At 39.0% G+C, this 27,236-nt stretch overlaps 1 protein-coding gene across 1 annotated transcript; it reads right to left on the bottom strand.

Annotated features, from left to right (window-relative positions):
• Window positions 1–460: 460 nt before the first annotated feature.
• On the bottom strand, window positions 461–22,963 carry htr1fa (5-hydroxytryptamine (serotonin) receptor 1Fa). Its single transcript, XM_074659672.1, has 3 exons — window positions 22,810–22,963; window positions 3,884–3,998; window positions 461–3,406 (listed from the first exon to the last, which is right to left on the bottom strand). The coding sequence occupies exon 3, from the start codon at window positions 3,403–3,405 to the stop codon at window positions 2,203–2,205; it is 1,203 nt and encodes a 400-aa protein (XP_074515773.1). The 5' UTR covers window position 3,406; window positions 3,884–3,998; window positions 22,810–22,963; the 3' UTR covers window positions 461–2,202.
• Between the last annotated feature and the right edge of the window lie 4,273 nt (window positions 22,964–27,236).

Here is a 27,236-nt window from a genome sequence, read left to right as displayed (position 1 = left end):
TTTACAGCCTCTAAAGCTACTGACCGCCAGGTAAAACAGAAGCGGCTGGCCACACCATGGGCATCAAAAGAAAGCACTTTCCTTCCACCTGCTCCACAACAACGGTGTGTGGAATTGGGAATTACAAACTAGTGGTTAAAACTGGGAATAAAAGTGATATTTTTCTTCCCTCATTTTTAAAATAGACAACAGCATTTGAACATGATCCTCATAACAATAAGTTTGACAAGACAGAGGAAAAAGAATGTCTGTGTTACTGAAGGCTAACTGGCTTTGATGGGAGTGTTGGGTAAGATGTGGAAACAACAGAAAATATTCACTTTCACACATTGGTCGAGTGAATTTAGGCATTTAGTTTATGGTTTGATGTCTTTTAGAATATTTTTGTGCATTTTTTTAAATAAGCAAACATATATTTTCCATAAGACATGGCCTATGTGACCAAGAGGATTTACACATTAATGCATTATTTTTAATTTTATTTTAATTTTTTTTAACTTTTACTTGTTTGATTGATGAGGCAAAATGAAAAATTCGATATTTCCAGATTCATGAATTCAAATGTAGAAACTGTGAAAGAGTGATGCAGTTCTGGAAAGTCTATAGTCTTTCCGCTAGCCACAAGGGGGCATCAACACACCTTGTCTGTTCACATCTAACAGTCAGCAGACCGAAATATGGGGTTGCAGTATATCCTCTTAACATTAATTTACATATAAATATTATCAGTGAATTATCATTTATTTTATTCCTGCTATCATTCCATCCATACACATACTGTACTCCTATCACTCACAGACCAATGATCAGAAAATGATCATTAACTCAGAGAAAAACAGGGGGACATCATTCATATGTGGGCTGTTTATTATTGATTATTGAGACAGTGAGAGACAAAGAAAGAAACAGCATACAAATACTGGTCATACTGTCAGATGTACAGTATGTGCATGTATGACACAATTTATCTCTCTGGCATACAGTACACCCTCACAAATGACTCATCCACAATATTTCCATCAACATATCGTGTGCCCTCTTGGAGGCAGTAAAGAAATAGTAGGTCTATTCCAAGTACTTGAGTGGGATTCATGTAATGAGGATTTCTGCACCGGGTGTTCTCACATTCATTGACCTAAGCTGGCTATGGCGTGGGAGTGAGATGGGATGGGGTGTTTAATGGCTCCAGGATAGATAAATAAATAAATAAATAAATACATAATTACCCCCAAGAAATAACTTAAAGGAACATAAAAAGTTTGTGCAAAACATCACAAATCATTAAAGTGGCAGTGTCTTATAGAACCTCTAACCCCTTTTGTATTGAACAACAAGCTCAATTTCTATATTGGTCCCTAAGTTGTTTTTCTTTTATAATTTGGAATGTGTTATTAATGGTATGATTTGGTCCTAGATCATAAAACATTTTATTCACATTGAAGGCATTCTTAGCTGTTTATCCTAAACATTTAAAACATGGTATGTTAAGTTCAGCGGTGTGAGATTTATGAAAGGCAGACAATAACTTCCCGCTTTCGTACTGTCAAATGAATTAAGCCAGTATCATTGCCATCGCCTGACAAAAAGCACACATTACAAATTTATAATTCATATTTGTTGGAGTTGGAGTGTTTTGCTGAATACATATCACATTCAACAACAATTTCTGTTAACAATCAGTGCAACAGTCAATCAGATAAAAGTCCCCTTCTTTAATGTCATGGCCACAGGAAATCACAACTTGGTATGCTGTGGTATTTTACACATGTTAGCCAGCGGCTTGGACTAGATAGAAGGGAGGTCATTAAATGGAGAAGCCTTAATGGTCAGCTATTTCAAGGCCCTTTAATGGGGCTGATCACTAATGCTCAGAGCTCAGACCTAAAAAAGGTCAGCGATGGCCCATTTTCTAAAAACCAACATGTCAGTGTCCTTTCAAACACACCAATTAACATCAAGGAAATCTCAGGCTGTTCTATTAATAGCAAAGCGTGGAACTTTGCTGCAAAGCTCATTGCTGAGCTGGTGCCATTTAGGCTGTTGGAGTGCCTGATGGAGCATCTGGAAATGGGTGTCAATCCATAGTCTCTCAGGTACGTTGAGTCAGTATTCAGTCAGTACTCTCTGACATCCAGCCTTTAGTTTGTCCCCTCCTGGTTACATGTGGCGGTGTATGGGTATCATCATGCATTATTGTAGCCATCAGAGGTAATGACTGCACCTTACAAGTCTTTGGAAAGCTTTTTTGAAGTCTTCATTAAAGATGGTGTAGATGAGGGGGTTGATTAGCGAGTTGAGATAGCCCAACCATGTCAGAAAGTCAGCCATCTCCATCGAAGTACTGCAGGAACCGCAGGTGTTGACGATCACCTCCTTCACAAAAAATGGCAACCAACAGATGACAAAGGCCCCTATTATCAACCCCAACGTTGATGCCGCTTTGCGCTCCCGTGAGCCTGAGATCCGTGGCCCTTGGTAGAACTGGCTCCGACGTGACTCACTGCGTGACTCACTACGTGACTCATGCCGGCGCGACTTGCTCTGGAAGGCCTTTACCGATGCACGCACCCGTTCACGTGGTGGAGGCTCCTCAGTTGAGGGTTCAGATAAAGACTTTTCTGGTGGGCTTACAGGATCCGGACTTCGAGGTCCCCCATCGTCTTCGCCATCTCGGGATGACGGGATCATGCTGCCATTGGTCATACATGAGTGACGGCTAGCTCGGCTGGCCTCCCTGCGCATATACAGGTTCTGAGCGGCCCGGTAGATTTTGTAATAGAGAATGAGGATGAGCATCAGGGGGATGTAGAACGCTCCGAGGGTGGAGTACAAGGTGAAGGCCATGTGATGGTGCATCATGATGCACTGGTCTTCCTGCTCTGTATCCCCGTTGTAGTGCCGCCAGATTAGAGGAGGAAGGGAAATGAGGATGGACAAGAGCCACACCATTACCACCATCACCCCAGCCCTGGCCCCCGTGCGTTTGCGAGAGTACTCCACTGCATCAACAATGGCCCTGTAACGGTCGATGGCGATGGCAGCGAGGTGCAGGATGGAGCATGTGCAACAGGTGATATCCACACTTAACCAGATGGTACACACCGGCTGGCCGATGAGCCAGGTCTCTTTCTGGATGTACATAATACTGAAGGGCATGACCAGCACAGCCACCAGCAGATCGGTCACTGCTAATGAGCAGATGAGGTAGTTGGCTGGGTGATGCAACTTTTGCGTGACTGCGATAGCGGTGATCACCAGGCAGTTGAAGAATGTAGTCAGGACAGCCAATACAGACAGAGTCAGCGTAAGCGGGATCTTACTGGGAGGGAGTTTTGTGGTCTCCAGTGAGTCATTACCACTGCTGCCTGTGGCAAACACCCCGTCAGTGCAATTGGGGAAATCCATTCTGTAAGCAGAATGGAAAGGGAGTTGTGTATTAGACAAAAAGGGAGCTTAGGGAAATTGTATTTTCAAAAATTCCCATTCAGAAGACAACAAATCATTTGGAGTCAATAATGTTTTTGACTGCTGTTTATATTATTTAGTTGTTATTCAATCTGGTCATAATGTGGCGTGGAATTTAATCAGTCAGTCAGCATTTTAGCACTATGAAATGATTGCAAGAATTGCACTTTCTTTGCCCTCTTCTTTTTTCAAACATTTATACCCAATAATTTTGCTTTCTGCACTTCATACATAAAACATGCCCAAGTGGATAAGAAGAAAGTTTTCATTTAAAATGTGCTTTTAAAGATAATGGTCTGTAAAGACTGTGCCCAAGGTCTTGAAACATTAATGGGTGGCAATACTTGGAAAATCTTTACTTTAACTTGCCCACTTAAGTTTGACAAAACTCTAAAAGTAAAAATCTAGCCAACCCTACCTGTCTAGGCTCTAACGTGTTGCATCCAGTTGGTTCAGTGTGCAGCAGACCGTTTGCTCAGATCTGTCCTGCCCACTAGCTCTGCCATCACATCATCTCTGTCACTCATCAACACCTGTGAGAGAGAGACGGAACAAAAGAGAGAAGTTGTGAGAAAGAGAGGGGGAGAGAGAGGAATAGGCAGGGGAGACTGAAGAGAGAACGACAAAGTAAAGCTACAGCCAAGGACGAGTACACCTACACAGCAGATGCGGTGAATGGTTTCTCAGAAGCTAATGTTTGCATGTTTGAATTTAAATTAACTTAATTCATGTGAACCGCTTTCTGGACCATTGCCTTTTATTATAAGCTGATCGATTGAGTATTCATCAATGCATTCTGCTCTTCTAATTAGGGCCAGTCTATCACAGCTCATTGGCTTGATTATTAATATGATTACACTGAGTTCTTTTCATAATAACATCACAGTCTAAATGCTGTTTCAGAAGCTTTTCAAATTTAATAAGATTCAAATTTGGTGGAAAACTTTTTGGGAATTATTGGCATGAACATACTTACATTTAAAGTCATTCAACATCAGACACAACTATTCGGTGTCTGCTTCAATCCAAAAATATCACTCTTTGTATTTTGGGAATAAATATACACATTTGTTGATATTAATTAACCAACAGCCGATATACGATTAAATCAAAACTCTCAGGTATGACTGTCACTGCAGATCTTCTTCACTCTCCGCATTGCACGGTATCCTGAAGACATGAGTGGGAACGGTTGCTATAGAAACAACAAGAAGTACAGTACTTTTAGTTAATGTGGCGATGGAGCAAAGGCTCTGCGGAGTCTGTTGGATTCCCAGAGTAGGTCCAGGGGGTTGGAGGGTGAGCGGCGTGGCAAGACTACATGACAGGTGAATGAGATAAGAGATTTCACTTCACTTAGCCCCCTAACAGATGGCAAAGTGCCAGCTAATATCATTTACCAGGAAAACTTTCAAAGCCCCTTCTTGACCAAAAGGGTTCTATATAGAGCCAAAAATATCTTTTTATTGTTGAAACATAGCTAACCCTTACTGCTACGACCCTTTTATAAAAGGCTCCAGAAATTGTGGTGTATCATTCTTATCATCATCGCACCTTATACAGTTTAAATGTGAAGTAGCAGTGAAGAGGCATACGATGAGTATTGTTTCACTACTTCATTCAAGGTGTGGGCACTGGCCATCCCTTCGCCAGCCTGAGTCACCTGGTGCTCTTTGCTTAGTGTGATGGTTTTATTGTGTAAAAAAAAACACAGTCTATAAAGCATACTGTCATGAAAAACCCTTTAGATTAAATGCAATTTATGTTTACTTCGTATTTTTCCTGCACACACAATTTATGGGAGATAAAATTTGTGTTTGCTCTCCCAGCTCACTGTTAACAGTGCCAGTATTGAAAAAGCAGCTCTGGCCTGTTAGCAAAGGTTTACAAATTGATTTTCAGGGTCGGTGCAAGAAAATTACTTCCTAAAGTGCAGTTTCACCAAACACTTTAATAAAGCTCTTTGCTGAGAAGAGTCGGCCACAGTTCATTATGCTACATTTGCTGCAAAATATATCCAAAATCCAAATGGTTTCACAGCTATTCTAGAACAAATTGCTTTGCTTTGGACCAATGACGAGTATTTGCTTGAGTATTTGCTTCTTTACACCTGAGTCTTGAGACAACAAAACTGTCTTCCTTTGTGTTATGATGCAATTATGCACTCCTTCCCATTTACCCTCGAATGAATTTGGAAGAAAACCTAGCAATACTTGATATGCAGATTACTTTGCACAGATAGATAGATGATAATTACTGCTGCACTTCTGTTGCGCTCTATGTCACTGCACTGATGTATTCTCAGCTGTGCATCTGAAAACATTTTATTTTTTTTCAGTATTTGTGCACAAACGTATATTTAGAGTATATAGTGGGGCGTGTTTTTTAGTAGTGTGCGTCTGAGCATGCAAGTATGTATAAGCGATGTGATTGACAGTATGCGCTTACAGTGTCAGCCTGTCATTATGTGCAACAAAGAAAATCATCTGCTTTTGTCTGGAAGTGTTCTAAAACACAGGCTTTCTGTTCAAGGCCATCTGAAGATAAGCTCCAGTGAGCCAGAGTGAGGCTGCTCTCTGCTTTGTTCAGAACAAAACCCAGTGCCCTTGCATGAATTCTGCAAACAGGGAAAACAGCTTCATTCACTGACTGATGGCCACATTGTTTTAAAATTATACAGTAACTTTCAATTTTGTTTTTTATGGTGCTGCTACAGTACATTATGTTCTTCATTAATTATCTACTCATTACTGAGAGGGTGATGAGAGATAAGAACCAGCACAGCCTGACACTGCTCAGTAACTTTTAATAAGCTCCGTGATCAGATTTGGCAGATTTATTCAGCACTCAAATAACAACTGTCTGCATTTTCAAAAATCTTTCAAAAAAGAGTTGCTTATTATGTGACTGTAATCAAACTACAGCAATATGTATAATGATGCTTCTACAGTCTGCAAGTAACAGATTCAGGTTGTGCAGATAACGAGGAGGCTGACAAAGCAGAAGCATGTTGAAAATATTCCCTCCGCATTCAGAGATGAAGATGTAGAGATATAGTTTAATTCAGTGTTTTCTCACTCACAGCTCAAACACATGCAAGCACCCTTAAGACATATACTGTAAACACAGATACACATATGCACACATATACATACACCTACTACCCTCTAATTTCAAAAGGTTTGCAGTCACCGAAAAGAATGCCAACCCTCTGACATTCAGTCTCTCCCTCTCTCTCTCTCTCTCTCTCTCCTCTTACAAGAACAGGGAAGCTGCATCCGTCACATGGAGTACAATCTCTGAAACACAAACAGTTTGGCCCAGGCAGGACATCAAGCTGCCAAGTGTTGTTGTGAAGGAGGAGAGTTGTGAAAACGCTGACTGACAGCTCACGAAAGATGCAAAATAGATGACTAACTGCGGCACCATAAGACGGCACAGCAACTCTCTTTCATTTGCCGGTCTGTCTCCTCATCTCTTTTCATCTGCTGTCTATTTAATTTGGTGGTCGAGGTAAATGACAAATTTGGCAAGAAGTAATACGGCAAAGGGCTCCCTCTAAAGCGATGGAATAGTGTTTTTGTTTACTCTTGAGATTAAAGTGGAAAGAAATGTCATACATAACTGAAGGTGAATTCTGCTCTTCTGGTACAGAAAAGCACTCTACGATAAAACATGATCAAGTAACATAATGAACTTTATTTTTTATGGAACGGTAATGGCATGGGATGATATGAATAAGTGAAGGGCTCTGTATAGGGCTGAGTACTTGTATTAAACAATCCCCTAATAATCCAATATTATTATTCCCATTCAACTGTCATTTGTAATCACATTTTGACAGACCACTTCCAAGCAAATATAGCTCCACATCAAGGTTTACTAAAAAAAACAAAAAAACTGACTGGTATTTGGGATTATAATGACAAGTGACTAAAAGACAATATGTGCTAATTGCTAATGTCTATTTCTTTGTGACTCATACTCTGTCCCGCATTTTCACAAAAGGGTTGATGTCATTCATTCCCAGCATTACCCTGAGTGGGCTAAACTGCTGTCATGTCCACTTTACAGCAGTCACTGTTCTCACTCATTGACCTGTGTCCTTGTTTCCAGCCTGACTGGATCACTTCATGCGTGTCACAGCTGGGGTTTCACTGCACAAGCGGATGCACACCATGTCAACGCCAGCCCTCTCTACCTGCTTCATGCAGATAGAAGTATTAACTGGTGAGATCCCCCTCCCCCCCCCCGAGTACTGAATCCAATGGAACTGGTTCAAGCGCTCACCAGATCCAAATGAGGCAGAGGTGGTGCATCTTTTGTAATGTTGGGTAGTTAGTATATACAGGTGACATAACAGATTATTTTGTTGCTGTAAGTGTGGCGTTTGAGTTATTTTAACCAGCTTTAATTGCTATAGACAATACAGTATGTACGCTGTTTTGTCAACAGCATCGCTTTCAGTGATATCCAGTGTTGGATGATATGTTTTTAAGACACATCAGCGCATCAAATCAAATGATAATTTGACCTCATCTTTTGCATTTTATGTTGTGCTGTGTAAATATTTGGTATTCAACTGTAATGGTTCTTAATATCATCTGCAGCATTATCAGTGTATGTGCACTGGATGCTTTCAGTTACATATTGGACCATGATTGGCCCAACTAGGTGTAATGTCACAAAATCATGCATGTGCGCACACGTGTTGCACACATATTAAGGTGAGAAATTGTCCTTCTAGTGTCAAAGTCTGCACATAAATCATTCTGCTCAGTGAAACATCCAAATTAAGGAACAAATAAGCAAAACATATTTTTGAGTGGAGAGGGACTTTAAGTGATGTTGTGTTGGCTGAAAGTTTTATTGTATCCTACAGCGCTAAAAAGGATCTTTTGGTTCTTCTTGTTTAACATTTGTGGGTCTATATGTTTGGTTTGCCCCTACACTCAACCTCGGACGTGAATGAACTTTTAAGACGGAGGCTCCCTTGAATTTGATGCAGTACTGACTTGGACTTCACTATTGTGTTTTGGGCTGAGACTGATATTCATACATATGCTTTAACTGACTCATTTGAATGAAGGCTGTACAAGTCAGCCATTACAAATATCTACACCATGAATGACTGATAATGCTTCTGGGAAGTTGATGATGTATGGCAACACAGCTAATTTACAGAATCTATAATCTTGTAATCACCTGTACACAGCATGCAATCTTGACAAAGCACTCCGTCAAAGCACTTGCATGTAGACGTAAAAAATGATGGCAGAATTATCCTGTAACAGATGCTGGTGAGAATGCCTCAATCACTGCTATGCAGACTAAGACTGGTTTTGCCCAGTTCTGCACCACCAACACAGGGAGCACCGAAAAGTGTTGTATCACACTGCAAAATGCTAATACGACTGATTTCCTTATTGAGTAATGGGGACAGTATTCTCATTAAAACTTTAAAGTAATACCTTTACAAAGTAACTTCCCCAACATTGCTCACACTGGCAAGCACACACACATGTGGTACAGCAATTAGATAATGTGCAAACCCACTCTGATTAAACATTCTCCATAATTATGGGAAAAAGCATCCACACAAGCCTTTATCTGGAGTGCAGTGAATAAGAGAGATTCTAAAACCAGTACACATATTTGGATCCACGTTAACAATACAGGTTTAGTGTGACTAGCAATACCTGCCAAGAGCAGTCTGCACTGAGTTTAAAATCAATGGGTAATTGTTACTGGTGTCTGTCATCAACAGTTTCCTTTAGACTCCGTGAAGGTATTCCCTTTCAGCTGATTGAGTCCCTTTGAAGCCAGCATGACTGGTGGTATGTTTGATCTGCGCTCTTTAATTGGAAAGCGCTGCATCAAAGTCCACCGCCATTAAGCAGGCTGATCCACTGTTTACCTTGATTAAAGCCCCTATAGGATTTGAACAGCTTTGACATTGTGGCAGATAGCAATACACACTATATAAGGGTCTTTAAATCAAGTGACAGCAAAACAATAACAAACGTGTGCATCTGCACTCATAATACTAGTCAGTTAATACTCTGTATTCTCTGAGTTTCTACACTGCAAACCATCATTGGGGGATAGTGACATTTTAGGGAGGCACTAGACACACACAGTTGCATGAAAAATTACTTTCCTCTCTACATCACTGAACATCCTGACAACACTACTGCCCAGTCCCACCAATCATCTCTCTGTGACCTCATCCAAGTCGCCAGGTTACTGAAACAGCTGTGTGCCATCATCGACTTCTCCTGGATAGACTTCTGCTGCCATCCATGTATAATGGAGATGAATGGAGACCTATTGGGCCTATTTTAATGTAGTATTCTTCATCTCAATCTCACAAAGACTTTAAAATACATTTTGATTGTCTGTAGATAAGTTTGTAAAAATGCTTGGATTTTATTAATTTCAGAAAACGTCCTTAGTTAACTTTACACAGCCTCCTAGTCAGGTCAAATTAATTGCCCTTTAGTAGTCTGTTTAAACTTTTGTTTCTTTTCTTTTTTTGTGTTTGCATTCAATAGAACAAGGGAGCAGTCTTTTCAATGTTTTTAATTATTTTTTTATTATGTGAATGCACAATAGCAGACACTGCATGTTTTCCAAGTGGGGGAAGGGCCTTCAATGTCATCACGTCACCTAACTCTTTTGTGCCTGTTCTGGATTTATCAGCCATAAAGCTGGTGCACTTGGATACATCCTCATTGTCCTTGTGCACATGCCCAAGCTGGTAGCTGTTGTGATTGTGCCTATTAAATTAACTGTCACTGGGAAAATCTGTCACTATGAAATGAAAAAATACTGTAAAAGCAAAAGCTGCAGCTTGCTATAATGAGATGAAAATAAACTCCAATACAACTATGACAAATATGAATTAATATGTATTTGTTTAGCATAACAGCTGAAATTCAAATTATTTTATCAAATTATTTTTAAATATAAAGGCACATTTATATATTCTTTACTCTGCTTATTCATATTGCATGAAGCAGAATGATGTGTTATTTATTTAATTGTGGCCCACATAGATCATAAATGGTGTTTTAACAATCAACGCATAGGTTTTGCGTTTATCACATAATGCAAATTAAGAGGATTTCTCCTAAGACTTAGATCCTAAGCTTCACCAGTAGCCTATAGTATTTGAGTCTTTACAAAAACAACACAGTATTTAGAGTACAGCCTTTTCAGGTGGTATGATACATTTTTCTCAAAATAGTGTTATAATGTGTCATATTATTACTAACAGCCTCTAAATTGTATATCATTTGGAGATAAAAATGCAGGTTGTCAAAAGACTTATCTTGTCAGAAGGCTGAAACTGGAGTCTGACATATCTGTGCTATTTACTTCAAAGACATGTGTTTGCCTACAGTAGCTGCCAGGAAAGAGCAGATGTTATTATCTCTCACCAAATTAGGGTTAAAAAGCCACAGGATATTTTGAGTATTTTTTTAAATATTTAACATACCGTGTAGTTTGATATAAGTAATGGCCTGATACCGAAATGTTACAGCTATTAAGGTCACTAATCATGTTCAGGTGGAAAGGTATGGTCCTAATGAATTAAAAGTGTAACTCTCCTGGAGAAGAAGCAAGATTAGAAAACTCCTGAAGAAAAAATATCAGCAGCCAAAAATATTAAATGATGAAATTGTTTGCCTCTCTAGATTGCATGGCCCCTTAACACTGAGAAACATCAACACAAGCTGCCAGATTCACAGCAACCACACATCACCAGCCAATGAAGCTGTTTTGGCTCATGTGTTGGCAAAATATACCTACACACATTATCACCTTATCACCATTTGGAGCTGTGGTCTGGCTACCTGAATACTGAGATGTGATAATCACCTTCTTTTAGTTCTGTTTTGGTCCGATCAGCTCTTAAGAAAAATATCTGCTCAAACATTTAGCTGCAAGCAACCCCATTGCCCTCTTACAATTATGTACATACAGTATATACAATTAATTTGCTATAGCAATATGTTTGCAGAATGGATTTAGTTTTTTATCTGCAAAGTATTCAAATTTAAATACAAATAATTTTTATTGGCATGAATGTTCAGGTTACATTATTGCCAAAGCTAAATTACATATTAATGAATAATTACATTTCACAATAAATAATCACAAAATAATCAATAATCAGTGTTCACTGTCAATAGTATTTCATTTGTTTTCTTACAACATTCAGTTTTGGCAACTAAAGCCTAGTGAACAATTTTATGGTTTAGATGACTTCTAGATGGTACTTGTGGTCTTATAAAAAAGTATAAGAATAATAAAAGATGCTTAATAGAATAATAAAACGTGCTTTGTATTTGAATCCCGCCTTCAAAATAAGAAAAAGTCTGAAATGCTTCCTTGGACATTAGCATGCATTCACTTGTTAGACTACACTCCCTATGGTTTCAGCCAATCAGCTCCCGTCTACTGTCAAGTCGTGCACAGTGTCAGGCTTCAATATCTCTGATCATGAGGTAAAAATAACACCCGTGGAACATCAGTCAAGTTTGTTTTCCTGCATTGCACATATGGGCACATCTGCATCATGGAAAGTCATGCTGCTTTGGCTACTATAGCCCTGTACAGACAACAATCAAAGGGATTATCCTGGTGGTGTGGGGAGAATATTACTGCAAGATTTGGATGTTTTTCATATCTGTTCAGAGCGTGCATGGGCATGCCCTCATCTTCAATGATCAGTCACATGAACGAGTCAAATGATGTGACCAATTTAATAAGGAAGTGAAATATGATGGCAAGTTGCCATTACGGGTGTTATAAATAAATATAAACTAATGCCTGTCACGTTTTACTGCTAGAGATGCCCACCCAACCTTTTCATACAAGATACAATGATGAGTAGAATAACTGTCACCGGCAATAAATCAAAGTAATGTCACAAATGCAGCTTTAAGTTAGTGTATAAATCAATATGTTAAGTATTAACCTGATATTATTTCTCAAACATAAACAATGACTTTTGCACAAAGTTTCTCTTTAAACATCAAACAGTGAGTTTGTACAGCAGCCGTTCTCTCAGTCGGAGGAATACACTGTGGATGCATGTTAACTCAATCATGTGTGAGGATAACAAAAGAATTGTCACACATTTATATGCACATACTAAACATTTTGTTTCATGTAAAAATGCCTTATGCGTTATGTGAAAATAACAACCCCCAAGTGTGCACACACCCACGCAGACACACATACACACACACACACACACACACACACACACACACACAGGACATTACTTTGACTTGCATTAATTTCCTGGAGACTTACAGTAACCCGATAACCGCATGCCTGATCCTAACCTTTACCCTAACCTTGACCTCAGCCTAACCTTACCCGAACCTTAAACCAAGTCTTCACCTAAAAATGTAATGATTTACGTTATGGGGATGGATTCATGTCCCCACAACATGAGTAATACATTCCCCCACACACACACACACACACACACAAACACACAATGAGCCTAAATACTGACATAATCAGTGCACCTCATGCATAGTTCCTCAAACCAGCAGGAGCTAATATCCTCTGCCAACGTTCAAGTATTTCCACAAGAGTTACCTTGTAATGAGGGCACCTTAGTGTAAATGCTTTGGGTGGAGGCGATGAAGCAAATGGCTAAACTGAAGGGAGGTCCATGTAAAAAAAACATAATTCATGTGGAAATGCAATTTTTAATATCTTTTAATGGCATTTAAGAGGCTGTAAAGTGGGCTCAGTCTTAAAGCTAAAATAAATGCCCACCGTGAGCTTTTCTTTAGGTGGCTGAAATACGTTTTGCTGCTGCTCCCGTCTACAGCAGTACATTGCTTTGCTCCCATGTCGGTATTCTTGTCTGTTTCTCCAATCTGGAGGCGTGCCGACCGTCATCTACTGTAGGTAATACACTGACTATGGATAAGTACCTCATACAACCCCACTTCATAACATCTGAATTATCCCTTTAAGGCACGGTCACACATGCGTGAATGCAGGCGAGTGACCATCGCCTGCCTAGGCAATATTCGCACTGAAAGTTCACCAAAGATGAACACCACGCGAATGCGATGATGCGAATGTGCTTAACCACCGAAAGTGAATGTTTTTTTTCCCCCCTTCGCTTGCATAGAATGGAAGTGAGAGTGAATGTTGATTTAGTTTCATGTGTGCCTTTATCCTACTACTGCCTTCTTGTTCTGTTTTATAGCGACATCAAACACCGTCAACACTATGAGAAAGATAATGTGAATTTAGATGTTTCTTGAATTAAAAAGGTTAGTGTTCAACAGCAAAATCTGACTTCTCAGAAGTCAGGTTGTCCTTGAATATATCAACAGCACTGCCATCAGTGACAGAACTTTGTCACATAAATAGTGCAGGGGTACTGTTCACTTTACTGCATCAGTTTGCTTGGAAACGGACCCATCTATTCAGTAAGTCTCCTTGCAGTTGTTTGGTACAGATCAAGGTTATACTGGCATATTCTCATTCTGGTAATATATGTTCTGATGTACTAATGCAGGATTGAAACTAGGTGATAAAATATCAAATAAGTAGTTTCTTGGCACACTCGCTGTATTTGATTGTTCAAGGTGGATCTGTGTGTGTGAGAGGAGTCGTAAGGAGAACTTGATGTGCAGGGATTTTTTCTTTATAGCATGAATCAGTCACATGTTCAAGTTCAAGAAATTCTAAAACCCTTCTGAAAAGGTAAATTACATTACTGAATTTTCTTCTGTTATGCTGCTGAGTCAAGCTGCATGCTCTCCACTGCTGGAAACAGATGAGTGATTAAAACCTGCAAGGTGAGAGAAAAGGCTTTGAGTGCAGCAGCATGCAGCTTTATAATTTAAATATGCTTGAGAATGACTTTAACATAGCTGCCTGCAGGGTTTGAATACATTACAAATTACCAATTGAATTATGTTATCAAGTGTTGAGATTAAGGGCTTTCAAAGCTACAGTATATTTTCAGCAGGCCCATTAGCCTTTACTCAGTTCACCACTGCCAGCTAATAATATACATTGAAAACGTTCTCACATAGATGAAAAGCTATGGTCAGGCAGAGGGGCTCTTTCATTACACTATTACACACATACAGATGCATGATGTACTGTATATTTTTTGGTTTCCTTTTTAAATGTAAAGGTTAGGATTAGCTGCAAATACTGATTTCAGAAGGGAGGATTTTGATTTGTTTTTTTCCACATTGAAAGACCAAAATAAAAGCTGAGGTTGATTAATTTAAGACGGCAAAAATGTTTTTTAGTCAGTCAGGTATATACATTTTTCCTTGTAGTCCCTCATCTTGGAGTGGTGGATTTCAAAGTTACTTTTATGATCCTCAAAGCTTGGGTGAAATATATCTATAAATTAAGGGCCTGCACATATAAACAACGTGATGCAACAATTCCTTCTTCTTCAAATTCAGCTCTAACACTCTCTAAAACCATGCAATTGTAAATTGTGAAAGTTTCGCTTTAACATAAAATGTCTAAATGTAAGTTAAGTTTAAAAGAAGCAGTTATTGAATTGATTAATACAATTAAGAGAGTAGACAAGAGAAGCTTGTATTGATTCCAAGCGCATTACTGCAGTGCAAGACACAGGCCAAAGAGGAAGTACAGATGAGAAAAAAAATATGCTAAATAAAATGTGGATGTGTGCTTATGCATAAAACAATTATTTCCAGTGTGCAATTCTGTAAAATAACCAATTATGGTAGTAGTGACTTTAATTGCTCACTGACTTGGTAGTGACCTGAAGTGAGGTTACTATACCTTAACAGCTTGTGATTTTAATCCAGTCATAGTTTACACACTGCAAAGAAATCCACCTAAAATGATTCAGTTTTGTTGTTGGATTATCACTGTGAGACACAGGCTCTCAAAAGCTAAAATATGTTGTCAGATAACTGATAAGTAATGGCGTTTGTATGTTTTTAACAACATACAAGTAAACAACTGGATAGCAGGAGCATGCAAGACGTTTTACTGTATTTTATCAGCCCATGTTGTGGTGTGGATATGCAGTATAGGAAACTTGTTATATTTTATATCCCTGTCATTTATTGACTTCACTCTATTGTTTATGTATTAAACTGAAGCGTGTTAGTCACAGTTGCTTGTGGGCTTCCATGCTTAAAACCTTGCTTAATTGTTTGAACTTCGGAAGAGCATTTCTCAATGCTCGACTCTACACTCAGTTATAATATACGCCAATAACAGATTCCTCTGAAATGATTGTGGCAATGATATTAGATTAGTTTAACTGTAAATATGACAAACTGGAAGTCATTTAATGGACGCTTCTTGTAAACCCCACCTTGACCAACCCAACCCTTTGTGGTCAGAAATTAAATTTCCTAATTGTTAAATGTCAGGCGGAAAGCTCACAAAACATTATAGATATGGAAATGCTCACTAAGACATAACTTTGTCTCTAATCTAATGCTATCTAATCTAGTTTAAACATTAACTCAAACCAAACCATTATTGCCAAATTCTTGGTCAAGAAGTGGCCGCAGTGCCTTGGATTTTCTGTTAATGATGTCTGGGTCAGAGTACTTCAGATGTGCTGTAGTTACTCAGCAGATAGCAAAAACATTTATTCAAAGATGTGTACAATTGAAAGTCTCTTGCTATTACGAACCTACCAGAACAACATCCAGAGGATTTGCTATCGAGCCAATGGGTTTCCAAACCACTTATGAGGCTGTGACTACTTTCCAATATAGATTAGGAGAGCAATAAAATTGGGCCTATAAAGCAGGGAACACTTCACGGGACATATACTTTGGCAGAAAACAAAACAGATATCTCTTTGGGGAACTCAACAGCATCACTAGTTGGAGGTACTCAATTTTCATCTATATCATTATCACCCATCCCCTCAAAAACAAGCGTATCATGCTTTTAGATAATACTTTTGCAGTAAATCAATTACAAGTAGAAAGAGAGTGATGTGGTGCACATTGTAATATAATCACAGTTAACACAAACCCTCACACCAGCATTATCCTGCCTGCATCTACAACCCTCCCACACACACAAAGTCTTGAAAGTAACTGGAATGAGTCGTTGAGGTCATTGCAAATCCTCATGGGATGAATAATGGACAAGTACTGCACAGTCGGTTTTGAAACACTCTTACACGTGCAAATCAGTTGAGGTACTAAAAATTGGGCGCAACGCTTTTGCAACATGAGATCAAGTACTGCACATTTATTAAGCATTCAGAATTTATTCAATGCTTTTCACCCTCATTGGTCGATGAAGAACTGGTGAACTTACACATAACTCGTGTGCCAGTCCCCAGCTGGAACTGAGCTGAAATTGGACTACAAGCAAAGGAAATTAATAATTGGAAGTCCTTCATAACCTAAACTGCAGAGAGCCACTGGGAAATTTGCATTCACACCTGTTGGCCCTTGTTTGCATCGCTTACAGTATCGACCATTCAAAGTGGGGCTTGCTACAATGTGCCCGAGAGCTGTCTGGATCCCAAATTCACCAAGCAATAACCTAACATATTAGCTTTGATCTCTGACTTGTCCCGCGCATTCAGATAATAAGCGTTCAATGTTGTTTGGTTGTGGAAATGGCCCTGCTTTCTCAAAAATCACCACAAACATAAAAGTAATCAAAGTCACACAAAGAAGAGAAAATATACCTTTTCATCTCTTTGAAGCATCAGGTTAATATCTGAGATGGGAAAATGAGTACAGGCAGTTTTGTGTTTAACAATGAAAGCAAAGAGGTGGAATTTCAACCATCAGCTTTCACAGATGTCAAGTTTGTGATAATGGCAGACGCTCTGTGATGAGTCCTTTGTGTGGATCCTATTTTAATAGCTATTTCACATAAAAGCATATACTGCATGTAGGCAGAGCGAATGATAATTCCATTCTGACAACTTAATTTTTTTGCCACCCCAGCAATTCAGTTTAAGGCTGGTTATGTTGGTTCGTCAGTCTGTGTGTCCTTCTAAAGCTGCAGAGAATAGCATCCAAAGCCACTTTGTGCTTTTTGTTTGGTTCTGGTGATGATCTATTTTTAATAAATATATCAAAACTTGACAGATGGGAAAGCATTTGCAGGATGTAAATAACTCCGCTGTTTTTCGTTGCTAGCAGCTTGGACATGTTGTTAATCACAGGGTGTTACATTGGAAATCAATGGATTGAGACATGAGCTGTATAAGGCTGTGGATGCACAGACAATCCTGATTAGTGGGTTTAATTAAAAGCACAATGAGTAGGATTGTATATACTCATAGAGAAATAATCCCTCTCAATCATCACTAATAAGTTTGTGGTGGTGTCTGTATCTGCAGAGACTATGCCCTCTGCCTGTATTATTTTACTGTATTTGGGACATTTCTGGGCATCAACTGCTAAAAAAAAAACAAGCGGACAAAGGTTGTTCCAAAACAAGGGTTAATCTAGGGCTGGCTTTCACCTGCTGGCAAGCACCCTAACCCCTCGTTGAGCCAGGGAGGAGGGTCCAACTTGGAATCAACAAATTCAATTTATTCTGCCTTTATTGTCACAGGATTGTTGATAATAATAAAGCGAGATAGCCTTATCTAACTGGAATGAGAGAAAGTATTAGTCATGACAGCAAGAGCCTCAAAACCTTACCTGTGTCAAAGTGACAAAAGTGACAAAGTCCATGTGAGGATGTCAGGGTGGATAGATGGGTCAACAAAATAATGTTCTTCAACATGGGACACGGCAGTTCGAGTTCAAGTTGGGACAGCTAGTCAACGTGTTTTGTATATGAAGTCCCCGCCCTAACTTTGACGAAGTAGTAATTTTAACCCAAACAACAACTCAACAATATTTCCCTAAACCTATCCAGGTTGTTTCTGTGCCTAAACCTGACCAAATCTTTAGAAGTCACAAATAAATAATGTCGTCCTACCAACAAATTAGACTTGTCGACTGGAATTATTTGACTTTACGAGTTGATGAGGAGCAATTAAATACACTTTTAGTTTTGGTAATGATAGATCAGTAACTTACTTGGGAACATAAAACAAATAGATGGATGGATGGTTGGATGGATGGGTGAATGGATGGATATAAATAACCAAATGTTCTTCCCTCCATTCCACCCTCAAGACACATTTTGTATCTTTAGAATGTAAGAGGAATAAAATATAAGTACAGTATGTTGCTCATCCCATCCAACACTCTTGTTTTGTGAAATTGAATGGACATTGCAGCCATAGGCGGCGCTAGTGGGGCTTTAGGCTTTTACTCTTGTTCCATTAGGAGTCAATTTCCTGTACGAGGCCATGGGCAGAGACCATCTCTCAGACAGCGGCCACTCTATTAGATGTAGCCCCTACAGGTTTGTCAAAGTTAGTAGTTCATCTTTACAAAGTCAGTTATTATATGATCTCAAATTCATTTCTGCTAACAAGACAACAGCAGGGAAAAAGGTGCTCTCTCCATCTGGCTCTCATTATTTTTGCTGTGCGTGGTACCTCACAGACACACGGACACACAAACAAGAATCCCTATGGCAGAGCCGGTATGTTCGCTCTATGCTGTCTTGGTTTTGAAGACCCCTCAAATGTCTTCAAAGGTCCATGAAAAAAAATATGAGAGCTGTCTAGCATTTGCATACTAACGTTGGCATAAGAACCTCTAATTTGAATTCTCATCTGTCATGGATTGGTGACAATTAATCAAACATTGATTCCTGAAGGCTATGGGCCTTTAAAGGTAGCTGAGATGCAGTTACTTTCACAATAAGCAGTGCTAGCAGACACATTAGGGAAAAAGAGAGCTCAAAAAGGGCTGTTTTCATTGTCTGACATGAATAGGTAAGATCTGTCCAGACAGATTTTGATTGAGGCTCTCGCCTCTGTGCCAAGTTAGTGGAAAGCTGCACATCAGATATCTGTCTGGGCTTTGTTAGTAGCCAGGGGAAAATACAAAGACACCAAGAGCGTACCTAAAATCTCCACAAGCCAAGAACAAGCCAAGAAAAAAAAAAGTACTCATCTCATCAATCTAATTTACGTGGTAGGACTATAAGGACATTTCAGCTACACAAACTGCTTTCGTCCTAATGAAATTACATGAGGTACAGACAGTATGAGGTAAAGACAGCTCCGTCACAGGAAAGGACAAACTTAATTTCAAGAGTAAACACCAGCAAACAAACACTCAGTCAAAGAACATAAGGCCATGTACTTTGAGGCTGGTTACTGTACATTCTTTGATATTAGTGCAAATAGCTCACAGCGGTATGAGCAAAACTGGCGCTATAAAAACAGAAATAGTAGGCTTAATTAAAACTATGGAGCTGTGTAGGTTGTCCAAGTACTGGCCATATACACTACAGATATTATAAACCTTTTGCTTTTATTTCAGATCAATAAACATTCAGTTCACCACTTAGAGCCACAAGGCTAAAAACAAAATAAGTGTACCCGAGTGCTCCACTCCAGCGCAAAATAAACAGAGGGGAAACACTTACTTAATATCACTCAAGCATCCATGTCCTCTACACTTTCAAATTGGCTCAGCTACTGTATTTTGTTTGCCAGCTGGCTGTCACAGGTTATAATTCAACAGTCAAAGTTTGTGAAATCTTCATAGCACAATTTCACAACACGCAGTTGACAGGAGAGTCGGTAGATGCATAGTTTTTTTGTCTCTCTCTTGTCCCTTTACCATATATTGTAAAAAAGCATGCTGTGTAAAGTTGACTAAAATCACCACTCAGGATTTCTCAAATTCACATTTTTCAGCTATGTCTCATGCTTAGGGTCAATGATGTGCAAATATTGATGTCATATGCAGATTTACATAAAGTTGTAAGAATCCTTTATCTTTTCTTATACCTGGACGACCAAAATGCACTCTGGGAGAATTTTGTGAGGGAGCTTATGGCGATGCTTGACACGTGTTTCTGTTTTTACTGTTGCACCCTTGCTTATTTATGTTTTCCATTAGCTGTTGCCAAACTGTCTTTTATTCTCCTTGTGTTTCATGATTGTTGTTATTGCTTCTCTTTGCTTTTGCCTTTTTTTTTATCGCAATGTTTTTGCCTTGTAAAGCACTTTCAAACATTTTTAAGGAATAGTCTATGTAAATAAAGCTTGTTACTAAAAAATGTGCTACATTTTAACTCCAGAGCATTAATATAGCAGCAACCAACTATTTGCTATGTAAGGATGTAGTAAATGAATGTCTACATGAGCAGAGAATGAAGTCACACTCTGTGTGTGTTGTAATCCGGGCTTCTGATCTTACATAGCCGGGCTGGCCGTGCATTTCTTTTAGTGCATGTGAGTCCCTGTGTGTGTGCCCCACTGGCTAGTTGAGCCACGTTGAAAGCTGTATGGAGGCAATCCCTCAAACATAGATATGCTCTGAATTTCGAATCTAGCACCTTTAAAGCTGTAAAGGCAGTGCAGTTACGTTATGCAAGATGTAAGCTTGCAAATTCCCCTCTATAAAATGGCCACTATTGTTTCATTACTTGGCTAACTGGCTGACATCAAATGTGTCAGCTTAAGAGATATTAAAGTTTTGTGAGCCCCTAAGGGAAATAAGGTGCTTGCAGAAGCAAATAAGAGCGCACACAAAGAATACAAGGAAATTTGAATGCAAATAAGAATAATGCAAACTAGGTTCATTTATCATAATAGCCTACGGGTGCATGTATGTACTCTACACTGATCTCCACATGTGTCTTGAATAAAAATGATGCATTGAGTTGAGAAGTCGTGCATAGCTACAGTCTCATCATCAGTATCAGAGCGAAAGTGGGATTGGTGGATCCCCATATAAACGCCCACTTGGCAGAGTGCTACAGAGCTACACTGAATGCTCGCTCCTCCATGGCCGCATATCATCATCAGCCACAACGTGTCCTTGGTCTGACTCTGTTACCCATCACTTGTGTCCAGTCTTTTCTTTCCAAGAAAACTCCCCCACAGTAATTAAGTAGCAAATGTGTCTCCTCGGCCAAAGAGAGCCCAATGTGGAGACCTTCGTCAATATTTCAAGTAATTAAATAAAAGGGTCATCAGCAACATGTCCTCCACTGCAATCAAATCGCTGACTTTATTGTAAATGCATTTGCATAACTTTGTATTGTGCACATGCAAGGTCCAGCCCTTACATCCATTATGTTACATCACTATCAGAGTGCAATGCAGGATGGTGTTTCCTTTATGTAGTGAGGTAGAAAGGGTTGGGGTGGAGGATGGGCGTGTAGCGTGTCCAACTTTAAGGCAAAAGACCAGAGTTTGCATCCCGACCTCAGATGTACTGTCCTGAGAATCTACATGAAAAAGCCTGCAAGTCACTCACCCCTGAGATTCCCTCATCATCCCTCACTATCTCTTCATACCACCAACCCAGTCCGCCTGTATCTTGCACAAATGCTGCAACACACACACACACACACACACACACACACACACTGCGCTCCCTTTCTCATATTATCTCTACGGCACACACCATCCTTCTTGATCACACTTCATATAATGTTGTGGGTTTGATCCTCCATGGGTTGGTCCAGGAAAGCTCCTTACGTGGACCTCCTGCTGGTCAAACAACCATTGCATTGCAGCAAAACAGATTCCCAGGTGAACTCCAGCGGGTCTTACGTTTGCTTACTTTTAATAAAGTCGAATATGAAGTTAATTTTGAGCAGATACAGTATACATACTGGACATTCTCACATACACACACACACACACACACACACACACACACATACACATGCTGCCACTGCACTGGAGAGCCTTTACTTTCAGATCAACCCTCCAGAAGAAGAGGAATCTCCTCATCATTACTCCCTCTTGGTGAGGCAGGTCTGGTAAAGATGCTTGCAACAGTCAGTCATACATGTATTTTTTTTTCTCTTACATAATTAAAAATCTCCCTCTCTGGTTATCATGCACAGTAATCAAGAAAAAAAAGTGATTGGATTGGACACATTGGCAGAAATTCTAGAAAGACAGAGATGCATAGATGCATCATGCTAAAGTCTATGGGATCACCCAGCCCTGACTTATTACATGCATTAAAATAGTTGCTCAGCACAGAGGTGGAGGCAAAGTGAGTGCTCTGCTTAGATTTATAAATGTACAGAGACAACGTTGATGAGTGCAATATTTAAAAGCAAATTGGAGATGACAGCTGCACATTTATGTCATATCAATTAAACCTAATGTGCAACTATACTTCCCCATTTCGGTCCATGAATTCAGAAACTGCATGACAGCTTGTCTGTTAAATAAATGTGCAACCTGCAAAAAAAAAAATAACTTACCTGGCTTCCGCTGCAGAGATTAAATGGCAGAAGAAAGCAGGCAGTGGGAGAAGAACATTACATTCCCTATTAATGTCCATTCCCAGCTCAGCGACGTTCACGCCGACACCCGGTTGCTGTCAGGCGACGGAGGGGGGCGCGCGCAGACGGTCGCGCGCTTTCTTGGCCATAGACAGAGCTCAGAGAGGTGCGTCAGTGAGGAGGAGGAGGTGTGAAGACAAGATAAGAGTAATAACAGCCCTCCAGCAACCAAGGCTAATAAGAAGACAAACATTTTCTCGAGCAAGTCAATATGACATTTTCTCTAATATTTCATATGAGACACCATAAAGGTCGCATTATGTGTCAGTGGCTCATTGTGACTTTATTCTAATCTCACTATATATTGTTCTTGAAGCCTAATTTGGGACCCAATATGGTGGAAATTGGCCAAAAAAGATTTGTGAGGAAGGAAGATGTTTAGTACAGTTTCATATCTGTAGTCGCACACAAATATTAATATAATTTTTGATCAAACTATTGAAAACTAATGATAAAAAAAACACTTTGTTTCCTTTTCCAGATCATGTTTTCACCATTCTTAATGTAGCACATTTTTCTTTGTAATAAATCAATTTAGTATTTAAATATGGAGATTATTAATCACAAGAGTGCATTATGTTATAGTAGGTTGTAAGCAATACGGTGTCTTTTTATGAGGGTTTCATATCTGTAGTCACACACAAATATTAATATAATTTTTGATCAAACTATTGAAAACTAATGATAAAAAAAACACTTTGTTTCCTTTTCCAGATCATGTTTTCATCTTTCTTAATGTAGGTTTTTCTTTGTAATAAATCAATTTAGTATTTAAATCTGGAGATTATTAATCACAAGAGTACATTATGTTATAGTAGGCTGTAAGCAATACGGTGTCTTTTTATGAGGGTGACTACCTCAGGATCATCCTGAAACATTTCTGAGGATAATTCAAGCCACTCTTTCATAATGTGTTACCATGGAGAGGGGAATTAAATACTCCAAACCTTTACCAAGTGTTCCACTCGGTCTCACAAGATCTGTTGACAAACCCCTGAATGTCCTCGTCTGATATAAATGTGTAGAAGGTCAGGTGGGATGCAGGTTGGTTTTGGACCTACATTTGTGTGGAACATAAGAGGGGAACATGAAATGCCCTATAGAAGAGGCTGTGTGAATTTATAGCAATAGTACACAATGTGGAAAATGTGCACCTTGCCCACATTAACAAGTTAGTTCACAGTATCACAGTAACACATTCCTTTATCCCACAGAGAAAGTGTGAAATCTGTGCAGGTTTCATGCAGAGGCAACAAAATGTTAAAGAGTTGAAACAGTATGAAGGCACCAGAAAATCCTTTAATGTAAAAGGAGCTGGTTGATGTAATTTGGGTTATATTAGGGGTTTGGATGATGGTCATAATTAGGGGCTGCTTATAAAATGAGCTGGCTCCTGTTTTCGAGTTGGAGGTGTTGTGTTACATTTTCCATCAATCTCTCAACTCACCTCCCCCTGAGCGCTGCAGCTCTCTGCTGTTTATTTAGCTGGGTGTTATGTAAATGTGTAGTCACTTTGTTTCATGTAAGAAATCACTGATTGATGTTCAAAATTCCCTTGACTGACTGTTGGGATGTAGATTTGGTTTTAGCGTGCTGTGGAGATAAAACATGTGGACAGTTGGGTATGATGTGTGGGCTGATGTGCGTTGAGGATTGACAAGAGAGAGTCCAAAAACTAATCCAGCAGACAATAACTGCTTCATAGTGTGGTAGATAAAAACCTCCATTTATCCTTGGCGAAATCAGAATTTTTCTTGACATTCTTTGCAACGTGAAATGTAAACCTTGATGGGAAATCTTCTCACCTTGTGAGATTTTTGCCCTGTTTAATAGAATAACAACGTAACATTTCAAGGCTGAAAAAAAGGTTATTAAGCCCGGCATTTTCTGCATTGCAGTCACTTATCTTGGCTAGGGTGATGAAGCAGTATGATGGCTGCTGTCTACAACAACACTTCAGTGAAGCTCAAGCTCATATTAGTCACTGAGAACAAAATGTCTGCTGCCAAATGATAAAAACCTCAATTGACAGAGTGAAAGATCATACCAGGATATGGAGTGACTTTGGACAAATGTTCAATTTCCTTAGAGATAAGAGTGTGAGTGGCTCTTTGAGGACTGTGGTTGTAGATACAACATTCAAAACAAAGTTAGAGAAGTCTTAAAGCCGAATTTCTAGAAATGACAAGGACTGTCTCTCAAAACAAATGCCTGCAGCCACACAACAGCATTACAGCAGTAGGTACAGCTCCTAACAAACCACAGTTAAGAAGAAAAACAAACATGAGTCCTCCTTCCTAAAATAAATCTGCTACAGTTGCTCTCGGGCTCCTCGTCTAGTAGCTGTACAGTGGGCGGTAAGAGCCCTTATGTTCCCCAGGAGGATCGTGCTTGAGTAACTCTGGGAAGTCACAACACAACCGTGAGGGAAATTTCCTTTTTCTTTATGAAATGATGAGAGCCCCACAGAAAGAAGATTAATTCAACCATTGTTTTAATAAGATCACAGACAATGAAACTTAAATGATCCTGTGGGAAAAGCCATGTGCGAGATGTGCTTTTGTATTGTATGTATTACAGCACTATCTGTCAGCAAATGCAGTGTTCTGTAAGTGGTTTTAATGCATGGTTATATTGTTTTCGTAGTAAATGCTTACACTCATAAATAAATCATGTTTCTAATATGGCAGTCACAGCTAGGAAATTAGAAAATTGCATCATTATGCCTCCTGTGTTTTAAGTGCATTTCAAAGCTTTAGGATTTATCGTCTCTGCCAAATAATCCCTCCAGAAATGTGTCGCCTTAAAAATGTTCTTGTCACATCTGCGTCTTCTTAATAAATACATTTCTTGTTTGCTGGGGTAGCAATTATTTTATTCATTTGATTCCAATAATGCAGTTCAAACGTGACAAACAGCAAGTAAATGCTAAAAATGGCATTTCTGATAATATATACAGTAGGTAATGAATAAACTGTAATGACTCTTCTTTAAATTGAATTTTGCATTGTAAAGTTAGTATAAAGAAGATAACATCTTTAAACACATCAACATGAAGTAGCAGCTCAGTCTTCTCATATGCATTAGTGGGACTCTGCTCATGAAGCACAGAGAAGAGTAAAGGAGAGTGGAAGGAAATGTTACTATTTTTAACCAAATAGTTTTAGTTTTCTACTTGTATCCATTAAGACAACTGATCAATAATAGCCTTCAATCTATAACTTTATGCATACTCAAACTGATGAAAAAAATGTCAGCAACCAACCAGGCAAATGCATTTTCATCAACCACAACCTTTACAGGATTATTTAGAGCGATGCATCATTATGCGTTCTTCTTACTCCGACATACAGGTAGACATAATAACAATATAATTGTTAAAAATGTTCAGCTTTCACTTTTGTTTAGATATTATAGGATCATGGTGGGTCGATAAAAACGTTCAGTATAATAATGAGGAGCGGTAAAAGTCTGAACAGTATGAAAGATTCATATGCTGTCAGGATTTGTGGATATAACTTTCCCACAAGGACGTATAACTGCATGTCTCTCCCTGCTGGCTGGTAAAGTGATGAAGAAATCCCCCTTACCAAAAAAGGAGTTTATTCAAGAGTGCTACTAGTATACTTCTTTTAAACTTAAAATAAGAGAGTATACTTTCTATGTGCTTATCAGATATATACCTAACAAAAGTATACATAAGTCTACTTGGCTCATACTGACAAGTATACAGAAAAGTCTATGTATCCTTGGCTCATAAGCTACATGTACTTAATCTTTTGATCGAGATTTACTTAAGAAAAGTATAATTAAGTATTCTTGCCTTAGAGGCCTACAGAAAGGTAAACTGTACTTGGCTTGTAGTTGTTCTTACTTTTTGATAGAGTAGCCTATTAAAGTGTGTGAGATAGTAGGGGGTTGTCAAGCTGTTGTATAAATGCCTTAATAACTAATACAATTATTAAATTGAACAAAATGTGCTGTAAAATGTAACTAGTGCGTGTCTGCAACCTCTCGTCTCAGGTCCTTGAACATGAAGTTGTCAAAAGTAAACAATAATGTCATGCTTCAAGAGCTCATGAAATGGAAAGAGAGACATTTTGCACAGTCAGTGCCTGTTTGAACTCCCTCTTTGGAGAGGGATCTTGATCCATCAACGTGTTCATGACAAGTCTTACAGATTTCCTGTCACCTCAAAAACTGTAGCTCCATCCTTCACTGCAGAGTAGCAAAACTCTTCACCTTATGTCTCCAAACTCTCCTTCTAATCATCTTCACATCTTTATTGCTTCATTGTTATGATATTCTAAAGCTTCATACTCACACCAAAGGTTTCATTCTGTAAT

The sequence above is a fragment of the Sebastes fasciatus genome, chromosome 14 (assembly GCF_043250625.1).
Source record: "Sebastes fasciatus isolate fSebFas1 chromosome 14, fSebFas1.pri, whole genome shotgun sequence".
NCBI classification, from domain to species: Eukaryota; Metazoa; Chordata; class Actinopteri; order Perciformes; family Sebastidae; genus Sebastes; species Sebastes fasciatus.
The sequence above is the reverse complement of the archived record's forward strand: the minus strand, read 5'-3'. Positions and strand labels throughout refer to the sequence as shown.